Raw genomic sequence first — 22,271 nt, 5'->3', positions numbered from 1 at the left:
TAGAACAGGGCAGTCCCAAGATGGGGCCATCTCCACTGTCCCTGCGCCCAGGCCCCTCCTTATTCTCCTTTGGAGCAATTATGTTGAAATCCAATGCCTAGACACCCCATCACCTAACCCCGTGCTATGGAGAAAAGCCCTCTTCCGCTGGAGTCTCCCAGTCAAAGCTACAAGAGGCATTTGTCCTTACCAAATGCCTCTTCTCTTGCTTTCCCAGGGCACAGACTCCAGGCTCCTCGCTTATGAATGTAGAACTCAGGAAAGAAGGGTGCTGTGGGGATGGGATTGAACACCTAGTGTGGGAAGCTGGAGCCCGCTCGTCCCCACCCCAGCTTCCCAGATGCAGCCTCTGCCAGCCTGGCATGCCTTCACCCTCTCCACCAAGGAGAGGGTCATTGTCCCCTGTGTATCTCGTAAATCAGCTGCGCCCGGGCCAGCACCACCTCCTTACAAGTACCCGGATCGATTGGCCCCGTCTTCCCCCTGGCTCCGTTCTCTCTTGGCCAGATTGCTGACAACCTCTCACTCCCTCCGGGCGCTCACTCTCTCCCCAGGGTGTAGCATGTTCGCCTTGCTGACCCCATTTTCTACAGTCGCTCACTCAGGGCCTCCATCTGCTGTAGCAGCTGAGTGGCTTTTGCAGAAATCCCTTTACTTGTCCAGGTGCTGCCCAGGAAGCAGCTGTAGGTGGCCTCACAGATTCCCAGCAACGAGGGAGACTGTTTTGAAGCAGGCCCTGCGAAGTTGGGACAGGCCGTGCGGATTCATCTGTTCTCCCATTGTGTGCTAATTGATTTCACAGTGGAGTTATTTCCTTTAGAGGGTGTGTGAGATCTGTTCCATAAACATTGGGACAGAGAAGGGTTGGAGCTATGTGATAACTTTAGGGCTTTAAAAAAAAAAAAAATCAGGTTAATAAAACCCAAGTGGTAAGTCAGGGAAGGCTCTAAATCCTTGCTCTTAACACTGCCCCTCCCCCCAAAATCCCTGCAGAAGGAATCATTCCAAGTGCCTGGTCCATTGCAAAATGGGCGTCAGCCGATCCGCATCCACGGTCATAGCCTATGCGATGAAGGAATTTGGCTGGCCCCTGGAGAAAGCGTATAACTATGTCAAGCAGAAGCGTAGCATCACACGGCCCAACGCAGGATTTATGAGACAGCTGTCTGAGTATGAAGGCATCCTGGATGCAAGGTGAGTGAATACCTAGAGACAGGCTGGCAGACCAAGCTGGCCTCGCCAGCCTGGGCATCCCGCTCTTCTCCTGTCGGCCTGGCAGGAGCCTTCACAACTGGAAGCCAGCCTCTCAGGGGAGCTGGCTTGTAAAAAAGCAACTATTGTTCGGGCTGTGATTAGTGGTTTCCAGGAGGGATCCGTTTTGATTTTGTTGGCACCCACAGAAAACCTGTCTTGCTGGGCGAGGGAAGGTGCCTAACTGCTCATCCAGGGCATGTCCTGGTATGTGGTGTGGGCCTGAGCATATCCATTTCCTAACTAAGTACCTGCTTTGTGCCAAACTCAGGGGCTGAAGAGGCCCATGGGTCTGGTTCACCACAGACGAGCCTGGCAACCTTCTCCAAGCCCAATCCCCTGTTCTGCGTGAAGGATTTGACACCCAGGTTGTCTATCAGATGCTCGTGGCCCCTCAAAAACCTAAAAGTAGAACCACTGCATGATCCAAAAATTCCACTTTACCGTGTACACCCAGAAGGCTGGAAATCCGGAGACTATAATGGGGTTGTTTGTATTGATGATAGTGTTATTCACAGTAGGCCAAAGGTAAAGGCTGCCCACGAGTCCATTGGCGGATGGGTGGGTAAGCGAACGGAGTGCAGATAGGAATCTTCCTCTGCCTGCTGAAGGAGCTCCTGGTGGTAGGTGAGGCTGCTTAAGCTAGAAGATTGCCTGCCCCAGAAGTTCAAAGCTAATCTCTGCCATATATCAAGATCCCATCTCCTTCCCGCCCCCTAAGGAGGAAGGAAAGGGAAATTCTGGCATGTGTGGTACACCCTGAACAAACGTCGGAGCCATCAGGAAAAGCTGTGTGGCCCCATGCCTGTATGAGGTCCCCAGAGGTGGAGAATGTGGTGTTGGTGGCCATAGGCTGGAGAGGGGACAGTTCAAATCCGATGGCTGGTAATGTTTGTTGTGTACTGTGAACAGTTACGGAGACGGATCACGGTGCGGTGTTGTTGAGTGTGTCCCGCAAGGCTGTGTACATAAAAATGGTCAGGATGGCACGGCTTACTGCCGTCTTAAAATTGACGGGGCTCTGGGAGACGGCACCAGCAATCACTACAGGTCCTTGGCAAGCTAACCGCTCCTAAGTTAATACATGTGGCTGCTAAATCTGTCTCCCACCTCAAAGTTCGGCTCCTCGTTTTACAAGCGAGCAGAAGAGGCCAACGCTGAAAGGTTAACCTGTCTCCTGTCACAGAGTCAGCTTCTGGGTGCCAGGAGAGAGATTTACACCCACATGTGTTGACTGCTGTAGGAGGCAGCACTTGTTGCAGGGGGGGCCCTGTCCGGGTGGTGAGGGTTCCCCAGCAGTCCCAGGCTGCTGGGACAGACGCCAGTATCGGAGGACTCACTTTCTCCCTGCTTGATGTCCAGTCTGGGCAGAAGTAGCCGCCTGATTGTTTCTGAGTGGGGTTGGAAGGAATCCAGAAGCTAAGTCCTTCAGCTCCTCGGGCAGGTTTAGGGAGGCGGGACTGCTCCGGCAGGGATGAACAGGCACGGAGATCCGCTGCAGCCATCTTGGGACCGTTTTGCGTCATGCGGAGCGTGTCATTCGGAGCGTGTCCGTCAGGTCCCTAGGCAGCGGCAGGGAGAGGAAGGAAGTAGGTACCCTGCTCTCCCTTAGCCTCTCAAGTCCCCGACGCCTTCCCGTGTCGCAGCCCAGCTGAGGGTCTCCCACAGGCCCACAGCAGTACAGCGTGGAGCCTGGATTGCAGCCGGTGCTGGTCTGTTGAGGGGAGCACACAGGGCGACGGACAGTGACTGTGATGAGCCCCTGCACTGCAGGACAGCAGCGCTCCTCAGGGGGTGCTGCTGTTACTTCTCCATCGCACCCCCACAGTGTGGGTTTTACTCCAAAGTCCTCGGGAGGTGGAGGTGACCTCAGCAATGGCCTCTGTCACTCGAAAGTTTTTTCTCTCTTTCATTCTTGGCTTATACCTTTGAACGTGTTATAAAAACAGTGCCAGCCCCTGCCCCCAACGTAGCAGCTGTTGACGTTGATGGCTTCTGGGGCAGACCCCTGGGCCGCCCATGTTTTTGTGGATCCCCTACACCTGTGAGTAAAATGTCAGTGCAAACTGGGCTTTGGAGCCTGGTTTTTTGTTTTTTGTTTTTTTTTTCTTTTCGAGACAGGGTTTCTCTGTGTAGCTTTGAGCCTTTCCTGGAGCTCGCTCTGTAGACCAGGCTGGCCTCGAATTCACAGAGATCCGCTTGCCTCTGCCTTCCGAGTGCTGGGATTAAAGGCGTGCGCCACCACCGCCCGGCGAGCCTGTTTTAGAAAAAGGACACAAACTGGGGGCAGCCAGGGCTACATAGAGAAATTCTGTCTTGAAAAACCAAAAAACACACAAACAAAACAAACTGAGTGAGAGCCTTCGGTGACAGGACTCGATTCACACGGTAAGATGAACACAAGCACGAAGACACCGACCTCCCGTCAGAACTCCCTCTGCCTCTGCCACATTGTCACCACGTGGCAGACGTTGTCACCACGTGGCAGACAACGGCCCCGAAAGGCTCCTCACGTGGGCCGTGGTGACGGAGGGTGCTCTCCTCCCTGCGTGCCCAGGTGAGTGGACGGAGGGGAGCTCTGCCTGCTGATCCCGTCTGAGGCAGGCCGTCCCTTACCTGTCCTGCCAGGACCTGCTGCTGCCTCCCTCTCGGCTCACCTCCTGCTCTCTCTCCCCACAGTAAGCAGCGGCACAACAAGCTGTGGGGCCAGCAGCCTGCCGAGGACACTGCAGCGGAGCCCAGCCTGTTCTTGCCGGAGACCCTGGACGACACCCTGGATACCCGGCTGCCATGCTTGGAGGATACCACCCAGCCGGGGCTCCCGGGAAGCCAGGCCCCGGGAGGACCCTCTCTCCCCTGTTGTTTCCGGAGACTCTCGGACCCCCCCCTCCTCCTCCCCCACCACGATGACGCAGGCGGCCTGGTCCACTTAGAGGATCTTGAGAGGGATGCTCTGTTGGAGGATACGGCTCCGCCCGCGGAGGTGTACAAGCTGGTTCAGCATCCTCAGGAAGGTGCCAGGCTCTGTGAAAAGGACGTAAAGAGGAAACTGGAGTTTGGGAGCCCCAAAGCCCGAGGTGGCTCTTTGCCACAGGTGGAGGAGATGGAGAAGGGGGCTGGCCAGAGAGCAGGCAGGTGGAGGCGGGCCTCCACCCAGCTCGATAGAAGTTTGCTTGACCAGGAAAACCTAAATAACAACAACAGCAAGAGAAGCTGCCCGGAGGACTTTGAGGTAGGTGGTGGAGGAGGGGACCGTTGTTGTAGGGAACAGCATGCCACGTCGCTTCTGCCCCACCCCGCAGAGCACCTTCCTGGCCTGCCCTGCGGGGCTGCTGTTCTCCCTTCAGCCCACAAGGGTTTATTTCAGGAGGGGACTGCTGCTGACTCTGTAGCATGTGCCTAGCTAGTGGATATGCCGTGCGTGAGGGATATCTAAGCCTTGTGATTTCAGGGGCTTGGGACACTGAAGTAGAAAGTTGGTTTGTAATTAACATTCTGCTCCAATGCTAAGCAAAAACAAAAACAAACCAAAAAAAACTCCTAACCACCCCAGGCGGTTTATCTGCTTGCTGGCCTCTTAAGTAATGAAATACGTTCCAGACCAGAAAGGAACTACATGCCCCCCCACACACACACACTGCCCGCCACTTCCCTCAGAGAGGACAGATGACATAAAATGCCTTTGTCTGGGACAGTGGTGCTGTGGTTAGGTCCAGTGGCCTGACTGTGAGTCACCGGATGGTGACCAGGGAAGCAGCGTGGTAGGGGCTCAGTGGACTCAGCACCAGGACCCACGAGGACTGGACCTGGAGACAAGTAGCCGTTTGTATGTCCGACTCCTCGTATGAACTGTGGTGTGCTGGGCTGCCCTGTTCTGTGTCTCTTAGCCCCACGTGTATGGGGGGAGGGGAAGGCAGACTTGTGAGGGAGGGCAAGAGGGAGGGCACGAGGGAGGACGGAGCTTGACCCGAGGGGGCGGTAGGTCCGTCATGGCCTGAGGGAGGGCAGCTGGCTAGGGACAGGCTGAGAAGCAGTGCTGTATTGCAAGTCAGGATCTGGGCAGAGAATCCGGTGTGAGGGACAGGAGCTGCATGTCCGTGTCGTGGTGGGCAGTGGTGAGAGGTGCAGGTAGGGAGTGGCTGGGGCCTCCCTGGCGCGTTGGTGAGACTGTGTGTCGTGTCCTGGGGACACCGACAAGCCAGGCTGGTGGACAACAACAGAGCCCGTGAGCCCCCGAGACTGGAGTTGGCCTCACAGAATGGTATTAACCTCCTGGAATCATCGGAAGAGTGCTCACCCAGGCTCAACCTGCAGCAGAGAGATCTAAGACGTCTCCACAGCCGTCATCTGGCAGGCTCCCTTTCCCGCCGGCTGTGGGCTCTCACCGTCGGGCAGCTGGGAACGCGCTGGCTCCCTCAGCCCACCCTTCTCCCGCTCACCTCCTTCATCGTTGATCAGCCTTTGAGCTGGTGCAGGGTGGTCCTGCCGGCGAGGGCAAAGAGAGAGACCTCCTTGTCCCATTCACTGAGGCCCCAGTGACCAAAGGGCAAAGATGTCCTTGGGAGACCGTGTAACGTGTAGTTTCACGTGTTTGAGTTTGTGTTGGAGACAGTCCAAGAGCCATTTCTGCCGGGCCACCCGTCATGGTGAGACCGTGCCAGGTTGGTGGTTCCCAAGTTAGGCTTTAGGCTGTCCAGGAAGGGCTCTGTCTTCAGACCGCAGGTACCCCGGTTCAGATCCCCCCTCAGCCAGGGAGAGCCTCCCTTCTGTGCTGCGTTGGATTTGTTTGCTTTTTAAATTCTAGTCGCTTTTGTTTTTAAATGTTATTCTGAGTGACGTGTCGGCGGCGTGTGGGTTCATACACACAAGTGCCAGTGCTCGTGGGAGCCAGAGGCGTTGGCTACCCCGCAGCTGGAGTTAGACCATGAGCAGTCTGACGTGGGTGCTGGAGACTGACCTCAGATCCTCTGGAGGAGCATGAGCCGGCTCTCCAACCCTGTCACTCTGTCCTCCAGAACGGATGATGGCTAGGGCAGGGTCAGCTTGGCGGATGGTGTAGACAGATTGAGAAGGGAGGGTGCTAGGAGACTCTGTCCCAGCCCTGTGGCTTAAGGTTTGCCCAGGACGTCGTCTTGACTTGTGGAAAGTCAAGAAAGATTGACATCTCTTAGGCCGCTCTGACCTCTGTTCTTAATGATCCAGTGTGTTCCAAACGGTCTCTAATCCTGAGCAAATGAAATGAAAGCCGCTGCTTCCCGGCCCCCTACACACACACACACACACACACACACACACACACACACACACACACACACACACACACAGCCATCCAGCCCTACCCACCCCCGCCACAGCGGACCTCTTTGTGCTTTTCTTTGGCTTGGGATCACGTTTGCTCATGGTACTCCGTCTCTTGCAGCGCGATGCTGTGTTTGGGATCCTCAGTAAAGTGAAGCCTTCCTACACATCCTGTGCTGACTGCATGTACCCCGCGGCTGGTGGGGCTCCTGAGGCCTTTGTGGAACGGCATGAAGACCCCGGTGCACCTGCCATCTGCACCCAGCCAGCCTTCCTGCCCCATGTTGCATCCTCCCCGGTGGCCCACACGAGCAGCAGGTCCCAAGCTTCAGAGAGGCTGGCCTCTGGTCCGGCCAACACCCCCCCATTCCTACTACCAGCAGGCTTGAGGAAGCCAGACGTCACCGTCGGTGGATCTGCAGCTGGGGCTTCCCCAGAACCACCACCGGCAAGCCTTCTAGAGCCTTCCAGAGAAACCTCCAAAGCCCTTCCAAAGTCCCTCCTGTTGAAGAACTCTTACTGTGATAAGCACGCTGCCGCCAGTGGCGTGGAAACGGTGAAGGAAGAATTGCCAGCTAAGAAAGACCCGAAGCCCGCAAAGGACCTGAGGCTTCTGTTCAGTAACGAGGCGGAGAAGCCGACCACCAATAGCTACCTAATGCAGCATCAGGAGTCCATCATCCAGCTGCAGAAGGCGGGCCTGGTCCGAAAGCACACCAAAGAACTGGAGAGATTGAAGAGCGTGCCTTCAGACCCACCATCCACCAGCAGGCTGGAGGCTAGCATCCCCGAGGAGGGCCAGGAGCCTGGACACCCAGCCCTGTGCAGCCAAGCAGGGACTGAAGAGAAGCCTCCAGAAGGAACCTTGGTGAAGAGCCCTACGCCTACCCTCCTCCGCCTAGATCACACCAGTAACTTCTCGAAAGACTTCCTGAAGACCGTGTGCTACACCCCCACCTCCTCCTCTATGAGTTCCAACCTGACCCGGAGCTCCAGCAGTGACAGCATCCACAGCATCCGAGGGAAGCCCGGGCTGGTGAAGCAGCGGGCGCAGGAGATCGAGACCCGACTCCGGCTGGCGGGTCTCACTGTGTCATCCCCGCTGAAACGTTCCCACTCCCTGGCCAAGCTGGGAAGTCTCAACTTCTCCACGGAGGACTTGTCCAGCGAGGCGGACACCTCCACCATCGCCGACTCGCAGGATGCCAAGTGTGCACACTCTTCCTTCTCGCACGAACCCCAGGCTGCCCCGAAGGACCCCACTGCAGCCTGTAAACCATCAGGGAAATCTGTCCCAGAACACTTGAAAGGCCTGTCGAGGATGAATAAAAGCTGACCCAGCAAGCATTCCGCCGCATGGGTTGAGGTTTCCGTGGTGTCCTGATCCACCGCCACTCGCCACTCACGTCTTGATTTGTGTTAACTTCAGTCATCCAGGCTTTCCTCACTCTTGCCAAAGAGAAGGGGGGAGGAACAGAAGTACCGTAGTGCACAGAAGTACCGTAGCGCACGTGAAGGAAACCCAGTGTGGGGCCTGGGCGACCTGGAAACTCAGGAGCCGAACAGCTCCGATCCCAAAGCCCTGTCTTTGGGAAGAGAATGGACACACAGACTGGGGCTGGGCCTGCGTTGTTCGAGTCTTGCCCACCACACGACACGCCCTGGGTTTGATTCCCCAGCACCCCATAAAACCAGGCATGGTAGTGCACCCCTATCATCCCGGCACTGGAGGTGGAGGCAGAAGGATTAGAAATTCAAAGTCTTCTCAGCTATAAAAGTGAGTTTTAGGCCAGTCTGGTGGAGAGAGGCGAATGAGTCTGTACATCCAAAATATTTAATTTGCAACCTGTGAGAGAAGAACCGTGGTGATGTCGACACTGTAGCCCACGTTCCCAGCTCGTTCCTGTCCTCGAGGGAGAATTCTCAGACAACGACGACGACACACAAGTTCTACCTCTGTTCTCACTGTGCATTTTGTTTTTAAGATAGTAACGACCAAGGCTCGTCCTGAGGAACAATGCTGTGTCTGAAGGGGGGTTTTCCAAGAGAATCGTGGGGGGTTGGGGGTTTTGTTTTTGATGTTTGGGGGGAGGGTGGGGACCCCCAGAAGTTTCAAGGCTTTGAACCCTGACCATCCCAAGTACAGCCAGGCGAAATCAACAGAGGAAGGCGCAGCGGTTGTCTGTGTTGCCCTCCATCCTGGCACCTGCCGTGGGGTACGTGGGGTCCTCAGCTGCTAGCATATCATCCAGTCACGGGGAAGGACTCCGGGCATCGCTGAGCCACATCTGCTGCTAATAGGCATCGTTATGTTTGGGAATGGGACGAGCTTGTGTCCATGAGGTTACAGGGCTGGGATGTGGATTATCCTATTGAGACACTGTGACACCCCCTCCCCACCCCAACTCCCCGGCTCATTAGGTGCCACCTCCACATTTGGTGAGAGGAAGGACGTGTCAGCAATGGGATGCTTTCTCGTGGGCCCCTCTCCAGGAGCTACTGTTAGAGGAGTGAGTCTGTTGAAAAGGCCTCGCAGGTGTTTACAAGATTCCCTTCCCACGGGAGAACACTCCCTCCTGTCAGTAGAATACTGCTTCCTTTTCTCCAGCTCTCCCATGCAGTAGTGATGAGGCCAAGGAGGCGGGCCACACCACAGGTGTTAGCGCAGGTTAGCTCAATGCATCAGGAGGCCTGGGCGCGCTGGGTTTAGATTAGGGACCTTGTCTGATGTTTACCAAGATGACAGTGCTTAAGTATTTTGAAGAGAGAGCAGAATGACCAGAGGAAGGGCCTGGTTTAGTGTTTGGCAGACTTGTGACGAGACACCCTGTGAAATGAGCGTGGGTTCTACTCTGATTTATTTCTTAGGGGTTTGTTTTGTTTTTCTTTCTCCTTTCTTTCTTTTTTTTGTTTTGTTTTGTGGTTTTTTTTTTTTTTTTTTTGAGACGGTTTCTCTGTGTAACCCTGGCTGTCCTGGATCTCACTCTGTAGACCAGGCTGACCTCAAACTCATAATAGAGATCAGCCTGCCTCTGCCTCCCAGAGTAAATGTGTGCACCACCGCCGCCTGGCGTGTGCGCTCGCGCGCGCTCTCTCTCTCTCTCTCTCTCTCTCTCTCTCTCTCTCTCTCTCTCTCTCTCTCTCTCTCTCTCATTTGAGATAAGGTAAGGTCTTACTATGTAGCTTCCGCTGCCCTGGAACTTGCTATGTAGACCAAGTAAGCCTCAAACTCAGCAAGGCCTCCCTGCCTGTGCCTATTGAGTTTGTTATTATTATTATTATTATTTTTTTTTTTGGTAGAATCTCATTGTGTAGCCCAAGCTGGCCCCCGACTCAACAGTAGTCCTCCTGCCTCAGCCTCCCAAATGCTGAGATTACAGGTATAATCCCATCATGCCCCGGGCTAGGATGCCACATTTTTAAGGGTTTGTCAAGAGAGAGATGAAGTTGGTGCACAGCCTTGTGTTCCTGCATCAGGAAGCTGAGGCAGGTCCAGCAGGTCCATCATGAGTTAAAGCCCAACCTAGGCCCCAGTGTGAGACTCTACCTCAAAAAGAGTAACCTTGACTGGGACTGTGTTACCTGCCTCAGGCATCTGCTGTCAGGCTCTCCATAGAAAGCTTGCTAACTGGTTTATGTGATGCCTCGGGGCTGCGTGTGGTACAACAGGAAGACATGGGACATTTTAGAAGGCCTCCTGTGCTTCTTGGATGTCACAGACCAAATACTTCCTCCTCCTGCCCCAAACGGCGCCAGCATTTCCCTTTCCCTCTTGTGCAGAGGGAGTCCTTGTGGAGGTGACCACAGCTCCATCCTGCAGTTGGCTGGTTCAGCCAGACAGCTGAGCGAGACCCCAAAGCCTTCCAGGACTGGCTGTGTTCCGGAAGTGCATGGTTTGGAGTTACCCAGCACTAGTTAGAAGGGAGTCCCAAAAACGGCCATCCTGGAGAATACCCAAAACGTTTCCAGGAACAAGGCTCGTCCTCATCATTAGTGCAGGGTCTTCGTGAACCTCTGTGTTGGAGCTTTTCTCCCTGGCATGATTTAAAAAAACAAAACACGTGTGTTATTTTACAGGGATTTGTTTTCCCACCAATGTCAACAATAATCACCTTAAAAAGTGATTATCCACTACTTATTCCTGAGACCCTGTGGGCTTCCTCCACTCTCCCTCAGCCAACAAAAGCAAACTTTAAGGAGAAAAAAAAAAAAAAAGCCAACTTTAATGGATGTCGCCAAGTTCAATTTCACATGGTAGATCAATTTTTGTGTCAAAATAATCCCTTAGATTTGGTAATGATAGGCTTCCGCCAGATCTTGAAGCCTGTCTGGAAGGGTGATTGGAGCTTGAAAGCCACAGTTTGTCCTGTTCTGTCCAAAGGATAAGGACAGGAAGGTGGCAAACTTAAGTGGGTCTTTGGCCTGTCAGCCAACAGGGTGCAAACAGCAGGGCGCTGCCCCCTCCCCCCCCAAGTCACCAGAAGAGTCCCCTGTCTTGATGGTTTTCATTCTGGCCTGGAGAGTTGGATCTATCTGTTAACACTGTGGACTGGTGTTTAATGTAAAGGGTTCTGTGACATTTATCCTGCCAAGCCAGGCTCACCTCAGCAGTGACAACTCCACATTGTCTCATGAAAAGCCTGTTCCAGCTGGGATCGGTGGCACATGCCTTTAATCCCAGCAGAGGCAGGAGGATCACTGAGTTCAGGGCTGCATAGATCCTGACCACCACCACCACCCCAAAAAAGTTTGCCCGGCTAATGCTTTGTATGTAATCTTAGCAAATGAGGTCCGCACAGAAGAGGCACACAGGGCAAGCAGAGGGATCTGGATTTATGCAGCGTTGACTGCCGTTTTCACTGAATGTCTTTGCTGAATGGAGAGCTTTCTCCTTAGCTTGATGCCCTGGGTTCTCAGCTGCCCCCGTCCCCTGTTTCCACTCACCTGCATTCACATAGCCTCCCAGAAGCCTAAACCTTGTGGTGGCCTCGCCTTACCTCGACGCAGAAGGCTTCCTGGAGTGTGAGGGCGGTGGATACTGGACAGAGAGGGATGCCCGATGACGTGAACTAAGAGCAAGGTGCGTCCCCAAGCCCCTGTTCTCAGTGTGAAGACCCCTGCCAACCCCACACGGCTCAGTCATGCAGATGACTCACGGGTACCCAGACAGCTGAGCTGCTCCGGCCCGTTCTAGTCCTGCCCCACAGCCTGCTCTAGCAGAAGATCCAGCCCTGCTAATCTAGAGCCTTTCCCTCTGCCCCAGAGAAGCCCAGAGGGTGCTGCAGGATGGAGCCAAGTTTGGAGAGAACAGACCCTGTGCTTTTGTGCGCCTGTCTCAGGGCCCATCCTGGAAGGCTTACGAGTCTCCTGCTCTTCAGGAACCATTTATCCTTGGCAAGAACAAGACCACGTCAAGAAACATCGCCCGGGACACCCTAAGGAAAGGGAGTTACTTCTGAGTGGCTGGCAGTTATTGGTGCCAGAATTCATCTCCCCAGGGCTTGACTGGTCACTTAGCAGAGCTCTCCAGAAGCACATACAACTCCATGGGGTAAATACCTGTGGCAAGAAAGCCGGGTAGGTAGACGCTTGGTGTCATCTGGCCAGCATGGAGCAGAAGCATCTGACCTGGTCCCCATCCCCGAGTTCCTGCTGACGAGAAAGACCAGATGAAGGTCATTGATGGTCCCCTATCCAAAGCCCTTTGTTTTGTTACTGTGGGAGTGTGAGAGTCCACTCTACATGCATATATGTGCGTGAATCTATGTGTATGTAACTTGTGTATGTAGTGTGTGTGTATGTGTGTGTGTACCTGATCAAACCTAGTGTATGCAATCTCATCACACACGGTCCTCCAGCTATGCAGTAAATCACACTAGACTCATCGGCAGTGAATCCACTGGGGCCATCTGGAGAAGGACGACCACCTCATCCTTCCTTCTTGCAGTAGACACCGCAGCCCCTCCCTCAGTCCCCTTGAACAGGAGTCCTAACCGCGCAGCCTGGTCATTGGCCTTGCCGCATGAGAAGATGGCTGCTTCCTCCTCTACACTGTAATTATTGTTTTACAATCGAGTGCCTTAATGATCGTTTACAAATACTGTGTATTTATGCGCACCTGTTCGGCTCTCATCTTTCGTGGCTGGGTACTCTGTCTCATCCTGGTGGTTGAGATCAGGAACCGAGTTCCTCCCCACCCTGCTCCACTTCTGTTTATTCTGCTGTGCAGTTGACACTGGTTCGCTACCCGCTCCACAGAGCCTTCGAGAAGTGGCGCTGTTGAGTTCCTGCAGGCCAGGCTGACATCGGCCAACACCACAGCCCATGGTAGCCGATGGAGGATGTGATTTGGTTTGCCAGGCAGCTGGGAGGTGGTGCAGGCCCCGCCGTGGGGGTACCTCCCCCAAAACCCCTCACAGTTGTCCTCTGGTTTATAGAGGTCTGTTACCACCTAGTCCCCCTTCACACTCCCTGTTCTCCTGTCCATACCCTGAGCTCCTGGCAGCAGATTGTGGGTACGGCTCACCCCAGAGGAGCCATACCAGACCGCGCGTTCTTCACCTTTCAAAGGCCGCCGCTGCCGGTTCCCATGCATCACATTACAACTTTGATTTTTTTTTTTTTACTTTTTTATATGATATATTTAAAAGGCAGTATCTTTTGTACTGTGAATTTGCAGTAGAGCATAGTGCACTTTTTTTTTTACTTCTGTTGGTGTGTACTGTATATAATCTGTGTGCTTCTTGTGATGAAAATAAACATTTCCTTTATAAATGTCACGAGAGTGCCCGTGTGTACCAGAGGGCTCTGCTGCTAGCCCTTGCTGAGACGTCCATGTGTTCTTCCCCTGTCGTTGTGGGCATTCATTTTTTTAGGTTTATTGTACCTGCTGAGTCTGAGGCCCTTCTCTAAAGTTGGAGGACGGGAGAACAGTACTGGCACCACCCCAGAGTTGTTCTCCTTCCCAGACCTCTCACCCGTGCCTGGGATTGGACAAGTGGCATACAAGCCAGGCAGTGGTGGCACACACCCTTAATCCCAGCACTTGGGAGGCTGAGGCAGGGGAAGTGTTCTGAGATTCAGGCCAGCCTGAGCTACAACAACGTGAAACTCATCTCCAAAAGATCAAAGTATGGCCAGGCATACTTTGTAGTGGGACACCGGCTTCCAGGGTACAAGGCCCTTAATTCCACCTTCTGACTGAAAAGAAGACGGTGGCGAGGAAGAGGAGGGAGGGGCCAGTGGCACAAATCCAGGAGAAGAATCAAGCTGTAGCACTTCCCACTGTGAAATGTGGGTTGTTTTGTTTTTCTTAAGATTTTTACATTTCATGTGTGTGGATGTGTTGCTCACCTGCATGCTTGTGCACCACATGCATGTCTTGATGTCCCAGGAGATCAAAAGAGGTCACTGTATCTCCTGGAACTGAAATTAATGAGCCGCCATGTAGGTGCCGGGAGTTAACCGCAGCCCTCTGCAGGAACAGCAAGCACTGGCTTGCTCCTCACCTCCCAGCCATCCCCAGCTTCCTCTCAGACGTGTTTTAAACAGATGGATCTCTGGTCCGAGCGAGCGCTTCCCTGGAAGCGGAGAGATACCAGCCTGGAGCCCACACCTCTCTGGGCTCCACCCACAAATCAATCTAGGGCAGCAGTTCTCAACCTGTGGGTTGAGACCCATTTGGTGGGGGTGGGTGGTGGCAGCGGCTGGGGGGGGTGTTTGAACGACCCTTTCACAGGGGTCACATCAGATATCCTGCATATCAGATATTTACATTAAAATTCATAACCAGCAAACTTACAGTTATGAAGTAGCAACGAAAATAACTTTATGGTTACTTGGGGGGGGGGAGTCACCACACCCCGAGGAACTATATTAAAGGGTTGCAGCATTAGGAAGGTTGAGAACTGCTGGTCTAGGGGCAGGCCCAACAATGTGTACGTTTCCCATACTACTCTGGGAATTCTGATAGCCTTATTTAGAAACCACTGAAATAAGAATGTGATGTAGGCTTACACTTGGCTAGTTACAACCACATTCTACACATACTTTGAGACAACACCCCCCACACACATACACACACACCCAACAGCATGTGGGTGTTCTTCAGACTTACCAGATACCTGTGAGCTCCAGGCCCTGGGAGAATGTCCCTCACCTGGCTAGCTGCCTTTACCTTGATTTTATCTTCAGAGTAACCATCCCAGGGTTGGGTACAATCCAGATCACACCTGCCGTGTGAGTGGTTTTGCTAGGGAGGAACCTAGTGTTTACTTGAGCTGAGGATGCCCTTTCATGGCAAAAGCTTGGAAGACGCTCCAGAAGGCTTGGGATTTCAGAAAGCCTCACAACAGTATAAAGATGCTGCTTTTTTTTCTGTGTGGTTGTTTTGCCCAAATGTGTGCACGTGTGTGTGTGTGTGTGTGTGTGTGTGTGTGTGTGTGTGTGCGTGCTTGGTACCCAAGGAGGCCAGAAGGGGGCGTCAGATCTCCTGGAACTGGAGTTACAGGTGGTTGTGAGCAGTCGTGTGCATGCTGGGACTAGATAAGACTCAGGTCCCCTGGAAAAGCAGCCAGTGCTCTCAGCCTGTGAGCCATCTCTGAAGCCCTTGATGTCTCTTTAGGTGTAGCAGGAAGATGGACCTTCAGCCCTGCAGAAATCCGCTCCATTTCATGTTCCATACTGCTGGGCTACACAAGGTGGCTCCACATAGTATTCATGTATACTATTCATGTATATTCAAGTAAAGTAGACATGTAAAGAGCCCATTTTGGGCCCAAAACTCCTTTTTTTGGTAAACTATTCCAGCAAATAAAATGTCTTATTTATTAGCGCCCAAGCCAGAGAAGGACGTACCCACACCTAACACTGAAAGACTGATTCTCAGGGCTGGGATGTGGCTCAGAGGTAGAGTACTTTCCTAGCATGTGTGAGGCTGAATTTCAATCCTTAACACCAGAAAAAAGAAAAGAAAAAAAGTAATGTGTGTGTGGTGTTCCATACCTGTAATCCTAGCACTGAGGAATTGGAGGCAGAAGGATTAGAAATTCAAAGTCACCCATGGCTACAGAGTGAGTTCAAGGCTACAAGAAGTCATGTTTCTAAAACAAAACTTTGTCTTACCTTGTCCTGGAGGCCAAGAAGCCCCTTGCTCCACTGCCCACCTTTTGGAGATGTAGGGAAGCCAGTGGGCACAGTTCAAAGTCCCGAGATGGGGAGATTCATGGTCCAGTGGCTGAGCCTGACAGCGAGGGACTTGAGGGCAGGAGAGACCTGACGGTCCAGAAGTGGTGGTGCACACCTGTAACTCCAGCACTTGGGAGCGGGGAGACAGGAAGACCAGGAACCATAACTTCAGGCCAGCTTGGGTTACACGAAACTCTATTGTCAGAATTTTTTTTTCTTTCGGTTTTTTTTTTTGTTTGTTTTTTTTGTTTTGTTTTGTTTTGTTTTTGAGACAGGGTTTCTCTGTGTAGCTTTGCGCCTTTCCTGGAACTCACTTGGTAGTCCAGGCTGGCCTCGAACTCACAGAGATCCACCTGGCTCTGCCTCCCGAGTGCTGGGATTAAAGGCGTGCGCCACCACCGCCTGGCTATTGTCAGAATTTTTAAAAAGGCATGTTCTGACAGGACATGGTGGTAGATGCCTTTAATCCCAGTACTTGGGAAGCAGAAGCAGGTGGATGTCTATGAGTTTGAGGCCAGCCAGGGCTACATAGTGAGTTCTAGGCCAGCTACATAGTTAGACTCTGTTTTGAAAACAGAAAAGAGAAGAAGAAAGTGGGGGGATGTCTCCCTAAAATGTTATATCAGCCAGTCTTCCTAGGCTTCTTGTGATTGGATAGCAAAGTAGGGCCAGAGGTGGGCATAGGCGCACACACATGCCACCTGGCACTGGGGAGACTGAGGCAGAAAGATCCCAAATGCAAAGCTAGCCTGGTCTACAGACTAAGGCTCTGTCTCCAGAACAAAACGGCAGTGCGCACAGATGCAGTGAAGACGTGCTACCAGTGAGGTCTGCCGATGTGACAACTATTACTACCGTGTGTAAAACTTCTGTCCACGGCACGCACTCCACGCTAGATGGCTGCTGTCAAAGGCACTAACAGGACAGGGAGTGGGGGAGGGCACACAGTCATCCCACAGATACTCAGGTCTGCAAAAGTTCAAGGTCAGCCTGTGCTGCTCGAGACCCTGTCTCAAAAACAAAACAATAACAACAACAAAAAAAAAAAAAAAGAGAGAGAGAAAACAGAAATAACCTCATCATGGAGTTACAAAAAAAAAAATTACCAAGTAAATCAATTACAGTGTGACATAGCTGTAATCCAGCGACTGGGAGGGCTGACGCAGGAGGATTATGAGTTTGAAACCAACCTGGGCCACATAGAGAAATCCTATTTTAAAAAAATATATCACTAGCCTTGTGTGGTGGTGCATGCCTTTAATCCTAGCACTAGGAAGGCAGGCAGATCTCTGAGTTCGAGGCCAGCCTGGCCTACATAGTGACTTCCAGGACAGCCAGGGCTACACAGAGAAACTCTGTCTCGAAAAACAAAACATGTGTGTGTGTGTGTGTGTGTGTGTGTGTGTGTGTGTAATGAGCACACAGTAAACCCCCTGAACTGTGATCTTGTGTATTGTGTGACATTGGTCCAGGTTGTGACATAAGTCATCCTTCAAGGACAGTAATGTCCAGGAAGACAATGTGTGGCCCATTCACTGACCAGATCCTCTGCTTCCTGCCTCCTTTGTACCTCTTTAAGGGCGAAGAGACACAAACACAGGGTCACTGGAGAAGCAACCTTTAGCAGGGGTGTGCACACATCCTCCCCCACAGACCCCATCCAAAGTACAGGATCTCTAGAATCCACCCCAGGTCCTGGGCAGTTCTTCCCTTGGGGAGGGGAGCAGGGCAGCCCGAGAGCGTGGGCTTGTCCCTGCTGCAATCCAGAGGCAGAGGCACATCCTGTTCTGCGGTTGCCATGGTATATCCGAAAACATCTGCCACAACACAAGGCTGGGGTGGCGCCTGGCAGCGAGCTCTGGCCCAAGTAGGGCTTGGGTGGGCTGGGCACCAGCCTGAGCAAGGCCTGCGTCTGGGCAAGGATTAGGGAAACTTCCCCGATCTCCCACACACATGTGCGCAGTTTAACACACACACACATGCGCATACACACACACACACACACACACACACACACACACACACTCTTATCTGGGAGGCAAGGCTAGCTGGATATCTAACCCATGCAGATTTCCTAAGGAATTCTCAATTCTCTATTTTTGGTTTTGCTTTGGGATTTTTCTGTTTGCTTGCTTTTTTTTTTTTTTTTTTTTTTTTTTTTTTCTTTAATGCTTCCTCTGGGTTTGGTTTGGTTTTGTGTTTGAGAAGTCTCCTGTAGCTAGGCTGGCCTAGAATTGCTCTTTAGCTGAGGTGACCTTAAACTCCTCATCCTCCTGCCTCTACCTCCCCAGTGCTGGAATTGCTGGCCTGTGCCACCATGCCTGGCCACCTTTCTTTTTGTTTATTACTATTATTAATTATTATTTTATGTGTATGGGTGTTTTGCCTGTGTGTATGTCTGTGTGTACCTAGATCCCTTAGAGGCTGGAAGCCAGCCCAATATCCCCTGGAACTGGAGTTACAGACAGTCATGAGCCTCCATGTGGATGCTGGGAATCCAACTCAGGGCCTCTGGAAAAGCAGCTTATATCTTAACAGCTGAGCCATCTCCCCGGCCCCCTGGCTACCTTTTTTGATTATTTTGTTTTTGTTATTGTTTGGGACACAGTCTCACCCCGTTAAAATCCAGGCCGGCTTTAAGCCTGTAGTAATTATCCTGCCTCAGCCTTCCTCGTGTTGGCCTTACAGATGCCACCACACCCAGTCCTGATTCTCTGTTTTCTTCTTGGAAACCCTGAGAGGAGATCCTGAGTACCCAGCCTGCCCGATGATGATTTCCTGCCTGGTCCAGCTCCCAGCCAGGCCCACAGAATTTCCCTAGCCCCATCCTTCTCCCCAGATGAAACTCGCCGCCCTTGTTGTCAAAGTAGCTGCTGATGTTTTTCCCGAATAGCCTTTAAAATACAGGCTTGGTGACAGGCAATCACAGGGTGTAGAGGAGGCGTGAGCCAGGAGGACCACAGGTCTCCGATGAGCTTTACGCACCTGCAAAGTAAACGAGACTTCCCCCGAGGGAAGGGGCTCTGTGCAAACCTGTCAGACTAGATGGTGGGCTAAGTGACTTGATCCCTTGTGATGAGCTGGGGTCTCAAGTATTAGTGACACACTTTCGAAGAGAGAAACTGAGGGTCAGGGTAACTGGCTATGGTTATATGGACTCTGCCAAATGGATTTTATTTGGAGGCGGGGAGGAGGCAGTTTTGTGCATTGAGCCTAGGGCTTCCCTCAGGCTAGGTGACCTCTCACTTTTTCTAAGACCTGGTCTTACTGAAACTGCAACCACCCAGCCCCTTAGCCTCCCCATTAGGTTGGGATACAGGCCTGTGCCACTGAGCTGCGGTCCAGAATGCCCCTGCCCCATCCCTTTGTGGTTTTCCTAGGTGCCAGAAGTCCTTCATGGCTCCCTCAAGCCATCCTGGACCTCACCTGAGAAGCCATAGGTGACCTGGGGTGGTGGCTACCCTCTGCTCACCGAGTCCACACGCTGTCTGTTGGGCTCTGTCTCTGGGCTCATGGATCTCATGCCCCATCTACTTCTCCTCTTGATAAGCCTGTGAAGTGTGTGCTGGCTGGTTTTAGGTCAACTTGACACAAGCTAGAGTCATCTGAAAGGAGGGAACCTCCAGTGAGAAAATGCCTCCATCAGATCCAGCTGCAGGGCATTTTCTTAATTAGTGATTGATGGGGGAGGGCCCAGCCCACGGTGGGTGGTGCCATCCCTGGGGCTGGTGGTCCTGGGTCCAATAAGAAAGCAGGCTGAGGTTGGGTCGTAGTGGTGCCTGCCTTTAATCCCAGCGGAGTTCTCCAGCAGTGTTCCTTTGGTTGGAGGGTGGCAGAGATGTGGGGAGGACCTGAGGGAGAGTAGAGACCCTCCGAGGTTGGCTCAAGGGGTCTTAGTTACTTAGGAGAGTGGGAATTGGGCCTCTCAGCATGAGCCCATTCATGTGACTGTGGCCAAGTCTCTCTACCATTCCGAGCACGCTGCTTCCTGTGCAGTCGGGGATGTTGGCAATACTAGCGATGGTATGGAGAGTGAGTGACGTGTAAAGCATACAGGAGGTGCTCCATAAGTGCACGGGTCTCTGCTGCACCTCTTGTTGTTATAGTGTAGCATCTGTCCTGCACCCGTGGGAGACAGAACCAGAGAGAACCTGTCTCTCTAGGCGTCCAGCCGGACCTTAGCCATTCTTCCAGCCCAACCGCAGCCTGACTAAGCTTAGGGTGGGCCGGGCAGGGGTCTCCCTGGGCTGAGGGTGGGCTGCACACAGGTGGGAGAGCGCTTCCCCCAGTGGCTACAAGTGCTTTGCTGGTTCACACCACCCATCCTGAAATTGAATCCAGAGCAGTAGCCCTGTCGTCCCCCTCCACGGTACACCTAAGGAAACTGAGCCCACCCCCCCACCCCCCCACCCCCGCCCCAGGGGTGAAGTCAGTCACCCAAGTGCAAGGGAGTGGGCCAGCTCTGCCCCAACCCAGGATCTGTGTCCAGAAAAGGATACACAGTGCACCTTGGGGTTGAAAAGACCAGTTGTCCTGTGGGACCCCCAAACAGAAGGGAAGAGGGGAGACAGTGCCAGCAGCATAGGGGCTTGTGATGCCATTAGCAGCTGACACAGGACAGGATGGATAGAGTCCTAGTGCCCTCAAACCCATTGCACACCCTTCTAGGCCACGCCTACTGACCTCCTGGGCTTGTCTGTGGGATTCCAGGTCAACCTCCCTGTCCCACTCACAGAGCTCAGCTCAGCGCCCCACAGACCCTGCCTTAGTTTGATCCACAGAGGATTCGGGCACTGAGGTCCTCAGGACCATCTCTAGCACCCCACCCCCCCAGCTCAGCTTCTTCCCCTCCTAGGAGGACCCCCCAACATTGGAATCACAGGAGGGCTCCACCTGCGGGGCTGGGATGACTGTGTCAGGTCCACATAGACACACACACAGACGACAAGACACACAGACACACAGACACACACACACACACACACACACACACACACACACACACCACGTGACAGCCACAGCTCCTTCTGCTGCCACAGTGTCTCATTCTCTTTCGGTGTGTGTTTTGAGACGGGGTTCCACTCTGTAGCCCAGGCTGACATGAAATTCAAAGAGATTCTCCTGCCTCTGCCTCCCCAGTGCTGGGATTAAAGTTGGGGCCCAATGTCTAGTTCTTCTTACAAGAGCCCTCCTGCGGGGTGCCACACTGTATTCACAGAAGATCTGAGTGGATGAGAGCTGGGGATGTGCGGCCTGCCCCTGACCAGCTGCCTCTATGTCCCTGCCAGGCCTGTGGCACTTCCAAGCCCCATGCCATCTCCTCAAAGGCTAGTCACCATTTCCCTAGCCTTTCTTGCAATGGCTGAGTCTTAAAGGAAATGGGCACATGCCCCGCCCTTCCTGCTGGCCACCATCCCTCTTCCCTGTAAAGTCCCTTCCTGTATTACCGTGGGGGAATCTCTGGGGAACATCTCTGGTGGACTGGCAGCCAGTAAGGACAGCCTGGCGCTGGTGCAGCCCCCGAACAATGACACGGAGTTTCCACACCGTGACGTGTAAGTTCCACTCACAGAAGCCAGAAGGGAACCCTGGTTTGGGAATCAAAGAGTGAGATTAAAAAAGAAAAGTGGGGGTTGTGTGGGGAAGAATGTTCTAGGTGGAGGGGAAGCTGGTGTCCTGGTTTCCAGAGATGCTAAGCAAACGGGTGTGACAGGCAGAGGCCAGGGCAGGTGATGGGAGGGAGGGGCCACGGCCGTGCTGAGTGCTGGGGGTCGTCTTCAGGAAACACTTGGACTTGAGCTTCAGGGCGCTGGAGTATGGAGGGGCTGGAAACTGTACGGGGTGAGGTCAGCATGTTCCCCCAGACCTAAAACATCACAACATTGCATGTAAACTCTGTAGTTCAGTTCCTCAGTCATCCAAGCCTCGTTTCAAATGTTTATTAGCTACACGTGCGTCTGCCGTAGAGGACAGCAGACATGGGCCACTGGCACACGTGGGACACTGGCACACGCGGGACACTGGCACCAACGCAGAACGTGTCCCGGACACACTGTGCTACAGACAGCACTCAAGGTTTGGGCGGAAAGCGTTCTGGAGAGAGAGGAGGAAGCCAGTGGGGATGGGCTCCAGTGACTCGGTGAGCTTGCCGGCAGCCGGTGCCAGCGTGGCACTTGGTACTCAGCCAATGCCCAATGAAAGACCACTGAGTGGATACCTGACCACCTGTATGTGAGGGGGATGAGAAGATGGGGACAAGAGGTGGTTGTGAGCTCACTTGAGGCACACTGGAGAAGTCACAAGGGCCCGTAGAGGAAGCAGAAGTGTGTCATAGTTTGGGCCTAGGCAGCTGGGTGGGAGGCTTGTTCCCTGAGGTGACTTGGTCTGTCTGTTTTCTGTCACTATCATAGAACACCCGAGACTAGATCGTTTATTAAGCCAAGTTCATTTACTCACGGATGGGAGTCTAAGATAAGATGTCTGGCAACCACCTCACGTTGCATCAGAAAGTGGAACAGCAGGCAAGCGTGTGTGGA

The 22,271-nt window shown here is 53.1% G+C and overlaps 1 protein-coding gene across 1 annotated transcript in view; it reads left to right on the top strand.

Moving 5' to 3' along the window:
• Ssh1 (slingshot protein phosphatase 1) overlaps positions 1 to 8,037 on the top strand; it is a 54,388-nt gene extending 46,351 nt beyond the window's left edge. Inside the window, exons 13-15 of the mRNA XM_059249382.1 lie at positions 994 to 1,194; positions 3,931 to 4,483; positions 6,671 to 8,037. Coding sequence (XP_059105365.1) covers positions 994 to 1,194; positions 3,931 to 4,483; positions 6,671 to 7,885 — 1,969 coding nt within the window. The 3' untranslated portion in view covers positions 7,886 to 8,037. The remainder of the gene's footprint in view (positions 1 to 993; positions 1,195 to 3,930; positions 4,484 to 6,670) is intronic.
• The last annotated feature ends 14,234 nt before the right edge of the window (positions 8,038 to 22,271 follow it).

The sequence above is a fragment of the Peromyscus eremicus genome, chromosome 23 (assembly GCF_949786415.1).
Source record: "Peromyscus eremicus chromosome 23, PerEre_H2_v1, whole genome shotgun sequence".
In the NCBI taxonomy this organism is placed as follows: Eukaryota; Metazoa; Chordata; class Mammalia; order Rodentia; family Cricetidae; genus Peromyscus; species Peromyscus eremicus.
This window is presented reverse-complemented; position numbering and strand designations above follow the sequence as displayed.